The sequence below is a fragment of the Scyliorhinus torazame genome, chromosome 22, assembly GCF_047496885.1.
Source record: "Scyliorhinus torazame isolate Kashiwa2021f chromosome 22, sScyTor2.1, whole genome shotgun sequence".
Taxonomy (NCBI): domain Eukaryota; kingdom Metazoa; phylum Chordata; class Chondrichthyes; order Carcharhiniformes; family Scyliorhinidae; genus Scyliorhinus; species Scyliorhinus torazame.
This window is the reverse complement of record NC_092728.1, coordinates 96240049-96252933: the sequence shown is the minus strand read 5'-3', so window position 1 is coordinate 96252933 and position 12885 is coordinate 96240049. Positions and strand designations below refer to the sequence as shown.

General features: G+C 51.2%; 1 protein-coding gene across 1 annotated transcript in view; it reads right to left on the bottom strand.

The window, feature by feature from the left end:
* The window catches only part of LOC140399244 (hemicentin-1-like), a 492970-nt gene that overhangs the window by 15072 nt on the left and 465013 nt on the right, over positions 1 to 12885 (bottom strand). The window contains 5 exon segments of the mRNA XM_072488667.1: positions 3295 to 3633; positions 4995 to 5123; positions 6378 to 6503; positions 8311 to 8430; positions 10028 to 10162. Of these exon segments, the coding sequence (XP_072344768.1) occupies positions 3295 to 3633; positions 4995 to 5123; positions 6378 to 6503; positions 8311 to 8430; positions 10028 to 10162 (849 nt within the window).

Sequence of the window (12885 nt, the reverse complement as noted above, 5' to 3'; positions counted from 1 at the left end):
TAGAGGGCATTACAAAATCCACTATAAAACTGAGCTCCCGGAAGCTCTAGCTGTCTTTTCCACACAGGAGTAATCAGATAGCAGCAGTGCAGTAGAGTAAGATCACAGCCTAGACACCGTGTAGCTTAGATACAATTATTTATCCTTACTTTATTGCTAGAGTTAGTTTAGTGGAGTGTCAAATTCATATACAGCACAGTGGGCTAAACAGCTGGCTTGTAAGGCAGAACAAGGCCAGCAGCGCGGGTTAATTCTCGTACCAGCCTCCCCGAACAGGTGCCGGAATGTGGTGACTAGGGGCTTTTCACAGTAACTTCATTGAAGCCTTCTTGTGACAATAAGCGATTATTGTTATTATTTATTAGTTTTATTGTTACTTAATAAATTCTTTCAGTTTACTTCGAAGACTCGAGTGTTCTTCAACATCATCTACAGTTAGTAATGGCATATATTACTTAAACCAAGTAATATAACACCTACGTCCTCTGGCTCCACACAAAAATGACCACTGTGGTCCTTAATGGACTACTCTTTCCCTAGTTATCCTTTTACCTTTAATGTCCTTGTAAAATAGCTTAGGATTTCCTTTATTTTACCTGCCAGTATCCTTTCATGTCTCCTTTTTGCTCTCCTAATTTCCTTTTTAAGTTCCCTCTTGCACATTCTATACGCCTTTAGGGATGCTGCAGTTTTGAGTCCTCAATATCTGCCATAAGCTTCCCTTTCTCTCTTTCTCCAATGCTGCATATCCCTCGATATCCAGGATTCACAGGTCTTGTTTTTTCCACCTTTTTCTTTATGGGAAGCTGTTGGCCCTGAACTGTTCCTAATTCCTGCCCACTGTTCCATCACAGATTTACCTAAAAGTGGCTGCTTCCAGCCCAGCCTGGCCAAATCATATCCGATCTCATTAAAATCGGCCTTCCCAGGGCGGCACGGAGGCACGATGGTTAGCACTGCTGCCTCACGGTGCCGAGGACCCGGGTTCGAGCCTGGCCCTGGGTCACTGTCCGTGTGGAGCTTGCACATTCTCCCCGTGTCTGCGTGGGTCTCACCCCCACAATCCAAAAATGTGTTCAGGGTAGGTGAATTGGCCACGCTAAATCCCCCCCTTAATTGGACAAAAAGTATTGGGTACTCTAAATTTATATTTTTTTAAAATCATCCTTACACCAGTCTCGAACTTTGATTTCGGGCCCACACATGTCCTTGTCCATAAAAATCTTGAATCTAATGGATTTATGATCTTTGTCTGCAAAATGCTCCCTCATTGGTACTTCAACCACTTGCCCAGCTTCATTACCCAAAATCAAACCCAGAGACCCCCCCGCAAAGTTGCTAAGGTGCTCTTTCAGTGGATTGGTGTTGACTAGATGGGCTGAATGGTCTCTTTATGTACTGTAGGGATTCAATGGATTTGAGCCCATGTCCCCAGAACATTAGTCCAGTGATATTACCACTGCCATCTCCCCAAGGCTGGGATAGACCAGCGGGACTGGGCTATACCACCTCCAGTGCGACTCCGTCACATGGATTCGGTGACGCACGACAGCATTACAGGAGTTATAATTGCAACATTCAACATATTTTGCTGCGTACTGGAATTTGGCACATGCTAATACTTCACCGAGAGCAAACAGAATCCTTTAATCATGGAGTTAATCTACTTCCATCACCAATGTTTATGCGGCAATTTTAAGATTTCCCAAATTCCTGTATTTGCAGCTGGGATCGAGGATGGATGGATTATGTTGAGCAATGGCGCCATCTACTGGGTACTGACAATGCTGGTTGCAGAGAAATCCAAAGAATCACAGAATCGTTCCTCACGGAACCGGACCAGGCCATTCAGCCCATCATGATGCGGACTGACTAATCCTCCTCCTGTCACCCCTCTCTCCCCGCATCACATTCTCCCACTGTTCTTTTGATCTGACTGGGTTCTGATGCTCCTGAAACACCTCCTGCCTTTGCTCCTCCTGCTGAAGATAGATTTAATTAATTTTTGCTCAACCCGAATTGCCCCTGAACGGAGTGGTTTGTGAGACATTTCGTGGAGTGGGGGGGAGGAGGCAGTAAAGAGTCGACCTCATTGCTGTGCCTCTGGGGGGGTCACACGTAGGCCAGACCGGGTAAGAACGGCAGATTTCCTTCCCTAAGTGGCGTGAACCAGATGGGCTTTTACGACAACCGACGATAGGTTTATGATCACCATTGCCGAGAGCAGCTTTCAATTCCAGATTTATTCATTGAATTTAAACTCCGCCAGTCGCTGGGGTGGGATTTGAACCCATTCCCTTCCAGACCATTAGCCTGGGCCTCTGGATATCCAGCCCAGTGACATTCCCACCATGCCACCCTCAAATGTACTTCTTGTATGTTGCTCATCCAGGGGCTGGTATAGCACACTGGGCTAAATCGCTGGCTTTTAAAGCAGACCAAGGCAGGCCAGCAGCACGGTTCAATTCCCGTTCCAGCCTCCCTGAACAGGTGCCGGAATGTGGCGACTAGGGGCTTTTCACAGTAACTTCATTGAAGCCTACGGGTGACAATAAGTGGTTTTCATTTCATTTGCAAGTTTGCTTATCTTAATTTTGATCTTCTCATTTTTATCACTCTTGTTCTCTCTCTTCAATTCCCTCCCTTTTCCCTTCACCCAATTATACTTTCATTTTTCTTACCCTCAAAGTTGAACCACATCAAACTCACGCAGCAACACAGGAATTTCGGCAATCCCTGTGGGTTTGGGGAAAAACTTTCGGCCAGCATCTGTTGCCCATCCCTAACTGCCCCTTGAGAAGGTGGTGGCGAGCTGCCTCCTTCAACCGCTGCAGTTCCCGGGGTGTAGGTACACCCACAGTGCTGTTAGGGAAGGAGTTCCAGAATTTTGACCCAGTGACAGTGAAGGAACGGCAATATGTTTCTCAGTCCGAGTGGTGTGGGGCTCGGAGGGGGAACTTCCAAGTGGTGGTGCCCCATGCGTCTGCTGCCCTTGTCCTTCGAGATTGTAGCAGGCGTGGGTTTGGAAGGTGGCGCCGAAGCAGCCTTGATGAGTTGCTGCAGTGCATCTAGTAGATGGTAGACATACTGCTGCCACTGTGTGGCGTCAGGAGGTGAGTTACTTCCCCCTGAACTCCAAGTCTCTGACCTGCTCTTGTAGCCGCAGCATTTATATGGCTGGTCCAGCTCAGTTTCTGGTCAAAGGTAAATCTCCAGGATGTTGCTGGCGCTCAGGTTTCGAACCGTCCATCGGCAACAACAAATTATTAAATCAGACTTTCCTCTGGCACTCACCTGTACAGACCCCATTCCTCCTTCTGTACCCAGTGGGACAGGGCTTCCTGCTGTCTTGTGTCTCGAATTCCCTGTTCATCTGCCACCCCAGCCAAGTGTAGAAGGGGTTAATGTGGTTCTGGCCAGTCTGCTGACTGTGGCTGAATTGGCCAATGGACACGAGTTGGGGCCTGAAACTTGCGATGGTGCCGTTGCTCAGTTTAGGTTTTTCCAATCCGGCGCAGGACTTGGCATCAGCCAGGAGCAGCTTCCCAGGGGGACACAGGCACTTGTAGCTGCCAGGCAGATTCTGGCACTGGTAGACACAGGGCTTGGGCACCTGTTGGCATTCGTCAACATCTAGGGATAGGGAGTGGGAGTCAGAGAGAGGGAGAGAGGCAGAGCGCGTAGTTGGGAATGAAATAAAACATTCATCAGAAACAACAGGGAGACAAGACAGTACACCACCCTCACATGTCCAGCAGGTCCGTCGGGACTCAAGAGGCTTCCCTGCTGTGTCTGAACTTTGAATCAAGGTAGTTGCAAGTGCACCCCGCGCCACGGGAGGCGAGGTGGGGGGGGTTCAATGGGAAATCCCATTGACAGCGCCGGGACCAGAAGTTCCCGGCATCAACCAACGTCAGGCCACCTCCCACCGCCGAGAAACACGGCATGGGGAGGCCAGAAAATCTGGCCCAGTGAGGGTAAGACCCTGTGATTGGCAGGTGGTGGCCTGCCTGAGATGTCCCCAGGGAAGTGAGAGGCAATGGGGAGAGGTGTAAGGTGCATTTACCAGCACCCGGAGCCCACTTAAAGCAGCAGCAACACCAACGATCCTCCCTAGAACGGAGGCGTCACTGTTAACATGACTTTTATTTGATACCAGGAAGATTTATTCATCTATTTCCACCTTTCCAGTTGGACTTCCCATCACTGAAAGTCCAGAGATGCCAACTCTGCCCTGTACTCTTTACAAATGAAAAATGAATCACTGATCCTGGCAACCCCAGAGAAAACTGATGTCGCTTAGACCCAAACTACTAACAGAGTGAGAGGAGCCCTTGGTAAATTCCAGGGCAGCACAGTAGCACAGTGGGTAGCATTGTGACTTCACAGCACCAGGGTCCCAGGTTCGATTCCCGGCTTGGGTCACTGTCTGTGCGGAGTCTGCACATCCTCCCCGTGTCTGCGTGGGTTTCCTCCGGGTGCTCCGGCTTCCTCCCACAAGTCCTGAAAGACGGACTGGTCGGTAATTTGGACGTTCTGAATTCTCCCTCCGTGTACCCGAACAGGCGCCGGAATGTGGCAACTATGGGATTTTCACAGTAACTTCATTGCAGTGTTAATGTAAGCCTCCTCGTGACAATAAAGATTATTATTATTACCATTAAATTCCAGTAGTCTCTTTAATTTCCCTCCATTGCACGGCCTGGTTTTTGCACTGCGTGGTCCCTTTAAGATTGCCACAAAGCTGAACATGAGCATCATCTTAAAGGGACCACTGCCTGTGCGTGGCCTCATTGCTCCCTGCACAGTACGTTCCCCAATGCCGGGCAGCCCTCAACCAAGAGGGACTGCGGGTGAGACCTGTCCCTTAGATCTGGTCAAAGAGCAGTGCAAACTTTGACAATCAGTGGAGATGGGGGCTCTTTGGAGCTTCGGCCCTCGGCACTTTCCTACCGCCCCCCTCCACCCTCCCCACCCCCACCCCAGTCACTTACCCAAACATGGTCTTCCCATCCCCTGTGACCGATAACCCCGACGGCAGCTGCAGTAGTAACTTCCCGCTGTGTTCTCACACACCTGGTTGTAGCGGCACAGGTGGTCTCCCGTTTTGCACTCGTCAACATCTACGGAAAGAAACACGCTGAGCGACGGGGAAGAACTAGAACATTCCACCCTCTCCGAACGGACAAGGGAGAGAAGCCAACCGCCCCCAAGCCCTAGAGGCCAAGGGTCAAAGCCAGCGCTCTTCAGGCAATGTCCTGAGACGCAAGGCCGCACGAAGCTCGCAAACCCGCAAATAATTCACACTAAGACAGCGAACCAAACACCTGGCCAAAGAGGCCTTAAAGGAGGGGGAAGAAATGGAGAAGTTGAGGGAGGGAATTCCAGAGTTCAGAGTGCAGGCGGCTGGAAGCACGGCCACCAGGGGTGGGGGCGAGGGACATCGGGGGATGGTCAAGAAACCAGAACGAGAGGAGCACAGATTTCCTGGGAGGTTGTAGGACTGGAGGAGATTACAGAGGTGGGAGGGGAGAGGCTCTGACTTTGAGAATTAAACTTTTCAGATCGAAGCGTGGGTGGAGTGTTCAGTCATAAATACGTAGACAGGCGTAGAGCGGTGATGGATGAACCGGATGGGAGCGACACATGAAGTGACCATTCTCTCAAAATCAGCAAACTGTGATTGGAAGTATTCAGTTCCCAAACATCAAAATTAATCTGAGCTCATCGTAGAACCACAGAAATTTACGGCACGAAACAAGGCCACTCTGCCCATTGTGTCCATGCTGGCCCACAAGTAACTATCCAACCTCAGCCCATTTCCAACTCCTGGTCTGTAACTTTGTAGGTTTCGCCACTTCAAAGTAAATATTCAAGTACTTTTTTTGAATGTGATGAGAGTTTCCGAATCCACCCACCACGTTTTCAGGCAGGGAGACCCAGATCCCCACCACTCTCCGGGTGGAAAGGATTTCCCCTTGAATCCCCTCTTCCTCTAAATCCATCCCCCCCCCCCCCCCCCCCCCCCCCCCCCCCCCCCCGCCACCTTCCCCAGTTATAGGGACCTCAGCAGAGGGATACAGGGCTTTCCCATTCACTCCATCCAGACTCCCTCAGACTTTTACCCACTTCAATTCGGCTGACCACCAGCCTCTTCTGTTCCAAAGAAAACAACCCCCGCCTAGCCTGATCATGAAGGTTCTCCCGTCTGGACAACATCCTGCCCAATCTTCCCCCTGCCCTCTCATTGGAACGGTCACATCGTGACAGAGTCTGCCTGAAAAAAAACATTTCAGGAAAGATTGTCGCAGGAGTTAATGGGGACCCGGCTTTCCTACGATACCTAACGGGCTGAGGTACACGCGTGAGGTACTTACCACCACAGGTCCCAGTGAGTAACCGCACGGTGCCATGAGGGCAGTTCCCGGTGCACAAGTAGCCTCCCTCGGTGTTTTGGCACTGCTGGTCCGGCCGACACACGTTCATGCTGCATTCGTTGATATCTGCAATTGGAGATTGAATGCTCAGTGCCTGCTGAAGCTTTTAAACGAGGTTACCCAGCACCTAATGTCAGCAGCGGCTCAGCAGGGTGGCTCTCTGGCCTCTTAAGTCAGAAGGTTGTGGGTTCGAGTCTCACTCCAGAGACTTGAGCACCAAATCCTTGCCGGCCCCGACTGAGGGAGTGCTGCATTGTCGGAGGCGCGTGTTTCAGGTGAGTTCCTGTCCACCCTCTCAGGCGGAGATCCCACAGCGCCATTTTGAAAAAAAAGGGCCATGGCCCCCCTGTCCGATATTTACCCCTCAACCAACTTCACTGAAACGGGTTAGCTGGCCACGATCGCATTGCTGTTAGTGGGAGCTTGCTGTCCACAAATTGGCTGCTGCGCTTCAGAATTACAACAATGGGGGTGATTTTCAGCCCCACGTCCGCCGTTCGAGAGAATGGCGACAAGTGTGGAAAACCGGGAAAGAATCCCATTTCCTGATTCTCTCCGGAGCGATCGCGTTTCACGATTTTTCACAGTCCTCGGCAGCGGCGTCACAAGATTCATGCCAACGAAGGGCGAGAACCTCATGTTTACAGATTCAAATTCATTTTAATATCATTACCCAGCCTTCTGTACCGCCCCCCCCCCTTTCAAAGCACGCGATCCCTCCTCACTGAATATTCAAACCCCGGCGCATTGGCGAGGATTACAACAGCATTTTTAAAACAAGATTCAGTTGAGGTGATGCCCCCCCCCCCCCACCTCAGGGCAGCACGGTAGCACAGTGGGTAGCATTGTTGCTTCACAGCTCCAGGGTCCCAGGTTCGATTCCCGGCTGGGGTCACTGTCTGTGCGGAGTCTGCACGTTCTCCCCGTGTCTGCGTGGGTTTCCTCCGGGTGCTCCGGTTTCCTCCCACAGTCCAAAGATGTTCAGGTTAGGTGGGTTGGCCGTGATAAATTGCCCTTAGGATCCAAAACATGTTAAGTGGGGGTTAATGGGGATGGGGTAGATAAGTGGGCTTCAGTAGGGTGCTCTTTGTAAGGGCCGGTGCAGACTCGATGGGTCGAATGGCCTCCTCCTGCACTGTAAACTCTATGATTCTATGCACTATAGCTCCCGAGGGGAGCGGGAGGGGGTTAGGAACATGTCCGGCGATGCCAGGCACAGCTTAGCACTGCCAGATTGGCCGTGGGGGGGGAGCAATGATTCCAGTTGTGTGTGGTGTGGGGTGTGGAGGGGGAGCGAGCAGTGAGTGGGGGTGGGGAACACCAGTGATACTTCCACAGCGGGGGGGGGCCTGGTGATTGTGCCAGTGGAGCGGGGGTGGGGGCCAATGGGATTCCAGTTCAGTGCTGGGAGGGCGCCCTTTAAAGATGGCGCCCCGATGACCGTGTTGAAGTAAGCTTGCTGAGTAAGTGGAGCCGGCCCTGCCGGTCCTACCCCTGCCAGAGTGACGACGTGAACCCGGCCCACTCACAAGATCTGGAGTGAAACCTGGGCCGTGTTGCTGGAGAGCGACCCACCGGCCTTCAGTCTGAGCCCGGCACTTTGGAGAAAATATGCAAGATTCCTCCCAGTGGTTCCGCTTGAGAATAGTTGATTGGCTGGAAAGTACTTTGAGGTGAGCCGTGATCATGAAAGACTCGATATAAGAGAGAAACCCAAAGCGTGGTTACCAGAGGGAGTGGGTAAAGTGAGGGACAAGCACATGAGGGAGACGGGAATAGAGGGATGCGATGATAGATGGGGACGAGGTTTGAGTGGATGATAGACTCCTGCTTGGGCTTTCTGTGCCCCGTAACCTACGTAATGGAGACTCACCGACGCAGTGCTGTCCACGGAGCTGGTAACCGGGCTCACACCCACACCGGTAGGTGCCAATAGCATTGAGGCAGCGCTGCAGGCAGGGAGGGCTGGCCGACTGCTCACACTCATTAACATCTGAAAGGAAAAGCGAAAGGGAGGCGTCGAGTGAGAAGCGGCTCCGGTCCCGGAGCGCTGTTGTTGAACCACGTCTTGCGGCACTGAACCCCGGGATTGAGCTCAGTTTGTTGATCTCAGCCAAGGCCTTGCTGAGGAGACTGCAGTCAGATTCTGTAATCGGGGGCCTGAGGAGGGAGGAGGGGGCCGGGGGGGGGGGGGGCATCAGTCAGGTACCCTGCTCCGGATCAACACGCAACCCACTGCACGGGAGAATAGGAGAATAGTGGCAGTGTTACTGCACTCGCAATCCCCAGGGTGGGATTAACCATCCGGAGACGCGAGTTCAAATCCCACTGTGGTGGGTGGGGATTTAAATTCAACTTTATTAAAAAAATCTGGAATGCAGTGCCATTATCTGTCATTAATAATGTTCATGAAACTAACCGTTGTTGTAAAAACCCCATCTGGTTCACTAATGTCCACAAGGAAGGAAATCTGCCACCCGGAGCCAGTCTGGCCTACATGTGACTCCGGACCCACAGCAATGTGGGTCACTCTTAACTGCCCACTGAAATGGCCGAGCGAGCCACTCAGTAGTACGTGGCTCATCACCACCTGCTCAAGAGGGTTCTCCGTGCACACCCAGAGCCTCAGCTCCTCCGCACGATACCCTCGATGGGGCTGTGGTGGGGGAAGGGACTGTTGTCCACCTCCTGGTGGAACCTGCCTTTGCAAAGAGGGTCTGGAGAGAGATGCAGAGGTATTTGTCGAGGTTCATCCCGAGCAGCTCCATGAGGCAGGACTCTGTGCTCTACGGGCTGTTCCCAGGGATGCACACCGAGGCCAACATCGGCTGATGCTGGGGGATCAGCAACTTGGTGAAAGATGCTCTTGCGTCTGCCCGAGACTTGCTGATCTTCCAGCACAAAGAATTGTCCTCGACCGAGTGCTGCAGACGGGGACATTCCAAAGGCCACGTGCTGAGGAAAGTGGGGGGGTGAGTTGGACGCAGAGGAGTGCGGGAAGGAGTGGAACCTGGGGTCAGAGGTGAGGGGAAAGGGAGGGATGTATCTGGTAAGGGGAGATGAGGTGGGGGGAGGGCGAAGGGATGATTGGTGAGGCAGGGGAGAGGTGGGGCAGGCAGAGGGGGGAGGGACGTGGGGAGGAGGGGGAGTGATGAGGAGATGGGGAGCTTGGAGCGAGAGGGGCGGGGTAAGAAGGGGCAGGTTAAGGAATGGCTGGTGGGGCGGGGGAAGGGGTGGGGGTAAGGAGGAGCTGAGGTAGGAGAATTGTGGAGGAAGGGGAGAGGTGGGAGGGACAGGCGTATGGAGGGAGAGGGGTGGTGGAAAAAGGTGGGGAAGTGCGGGACGAGGGAAGGATAAAGAGGAGGTAAAAAGGGGAGATGCGGAGACGAGCAGGAGATGAACAGGTGAAGAGGCTGATAAATTGTTGGGCCCACTCTCTGGTTTTAGTCCATCACTGATGGATCCTCTGGTGAACCTGAGCTTGCAAGTGAGCCCCAGCCCTTCGGGCACTGATTGACTGGATTCTTTCCACCCAATTGCTTTCTCTTATGGATGAAATTCTTGATCTAGGCCTTGCACATTTCCATCACCTTCACAATGAGCTCCATCTGACGACGGCTTGAAACCAGCCCCACACCGTAACAGGCAGCGATATGAACCGGCCTCATTCTGACAATCTTGCCCAAAGTGACACATGTGAGTGCCGAGCTGACATTCATCAATATCTGTCAAGAATGGAGAAAAGGGGAGATGATTTAGGTCTTAAAATAGACATTGTAGCTGTAACGATCATGCAGACTTTGAGTAGAGAATGAAGGGACGTTTTCTGAGAAAAATTCTACAGGCAGGAGGAATCTAGTTGAAATCGGCACCATCAGTGTCTGGGACAGAGCTCTAAGCTCTGTAAAGTTTCACTGCTGTCATCACCTCTAGTCTTGATGGATGGATTGGGAATTTTGAGGAACTATTATAGCATCTCTTCTATTCATGGTGTAAATGCCAAGGGTAGATTTTTTCCCCCCTTTATTTTACCTTTTTAAAAACTTTTTATTATTTCCCTCTTTTGGCAAAGGACGAATTTTCCACTAACCATAACAAACCAAGTTATAAATATCCCTTTTAATCTCCATTGCCGCGGCCACCGCAGGTTTTCCCATTGAGTGCGATGGTGGAGCCAGAGGGACGAACGCAGGAGAAGTTGCCTCTGGTGTTTTTATAATGATATGAAAGCATTTATCACTTCTCAGGGATTGGGTCAACACAGCCTGGGTCCATTTAGTCAGACTAGGCACATGCAAAGCTATACAAAGCTTGAAGGTGCATTAGCAGATTGAGCTGTCTGAGTGTGTTCTGCTCTGAGCAAAAGTGAAACCAAAACTGAATCGCATGACCCACTTCCTTTCGAGTGATGTCATGCTGCCGTCCCTGAAAGACATATTACTGACCATGGGCTTGTGGCAGTGATTCCCCACATAGGGCACTCAACCTCCTCTGACCAAACAGTGCAGAAAATACCTGTATAGAAACAGGCCATCAGCCCAAGCTGGTGTTTATGTTCCACATGAACATTCTCTCACCCTACATTACCTCACCTCACCCATCAATACGTATTCAGCTTTCCCCAAAACGATCAACATTATTCACCTCAAGCACTCTATGTGGTAACGAGTTCCACATTCTTACCACTCTGAGTAAAGAAACCAGAATTCTACAGGTGACTCTCATATTTATGGCCCCTGGTTTTGGATCCTCCCATTAGTGGAAAGATTTGCTCTGCATCTCACCTCCTGACTCCCCAAAGCCTGTCCACAAGGCACAGGTCAGGGGTGTGATGGAGTACGCGCCACTTGCCTGGATGAGTGAAGCTCCAAAAACAAGAAGCTCAACACCGTCCAGGACAAGGCAGCCGCTTGATTGGTACCATATCCACAAATATTCACTCCCTCGACCCCAGGCGCACTGTGACAGCAGTCTGCACCACCTACAAGATGCACTGCACGAACTCACCAAAGTTTCTTAGACAGCACCTTTCAAACGCTCAACTGCACCATCTAGAAGGACAAGAGCAGCAGACACATGAGAACCCCACCACCTGGAGGTTCCCCTCCAATTCACTTACCATCCTGACTTAGAAATATATCGCCGCTCCTTCACTGTCACTGGGTCAAAATCCTGGAACTCCCTCCCTAACAGCACTGTGGGTGTACCTACACCACATGGACTGCAGCAGTTTAATCTTTAATAATCTTTAGTGTCAGAAGTAGGCTTACATTAACACTGCAATGAAGTTACTGTGAAAATCCCCTAGTCGCCGCACTCCGGCACCTGTTCGGGTACACTGAGGGAGAATTCACAATGTCCAATTCACCTAACAAGCACGTCTTTCGGGACTTGTGGGGGGATACCGGAGCGCCCGGAGGAAACCCGCGCAGACACGGGGAGGACGTGCAGACTCCGCACAGACAGTGACCCAAGCCGGGATTCGAACCTCGGACCCTGGCGCTGAAAAGCAACAGAGCTAACCACTGTGCTACCGTACCGTCGAAGACAGCCCACCATCACATTCACAGGGAAATTTAGGGATGGGTAATCAATGCTGGCCTAGCCAACGAAGCACACAACCCTCAAACGAATAGAAACAAATTGAACAGTTTAATGTTTTGAAAGACTATAAGAGGTCCGTCACCCCTTCAGTCGTCTCATTTCTTTTTCTGTCTGCTGAGTTTTTTCTGATAGTTTTAACCTGCAGTTCCAGTAAAATCCACCTGGGGGCATGCATGAGTTCTCATGGATTAGAATTAACCAGGTTATAAAATCAAACTGACTCCCTCACACAGTGTGGAGTCATGAGGTGCAAATTGTTATTGAGACACGAGTGAATAAAATCAATTTAGCTGCCTTCTCCACAAACGTTAGCAATTATTCGTCTATTTTATTCCCCAATTCTCCAATTTTCAACCTTCCTGAATGGATCTGCGTCCAGCCAAACCCAGAGTCTGTCTGGCGTGTCATCTATCATCACTGTCTCTCTAGCTTGCCTAGACGTTACTGCTTGATGTGGTCCTTAATTTGATGCTTGTGTCTGGTCACCAGAGCACACGTCTTGCCTTTCTCAGAGGCGATTTAATTCCTCGAAGTACCGTGGGCAGCACGGTAGCATTGTGGATAGCACAATTGCTTCACAGCTCCAGGGTCCCAGGTTCGATTCTGGCTTGGGTCTCTGTCTGTGCGGAGTCTGTATGTCCTCCCCGTGTGTGCGTGGGTTTCCTCCGGGTGCTCCGGTTTCCTCCCACAGTCCAAGGATGTGCAGATTAGGTGGATTGGCCATGATAAATTGCCCTTAGTGTCCAAAATTACCCTTAGTGTTGGGTGGGGTTACTGGTTTGTGGAGATAGGGTGGAGGCTTGGGACGGGTGCTCGTTCAAAAGAGCCGGTGCAGACTTGATGG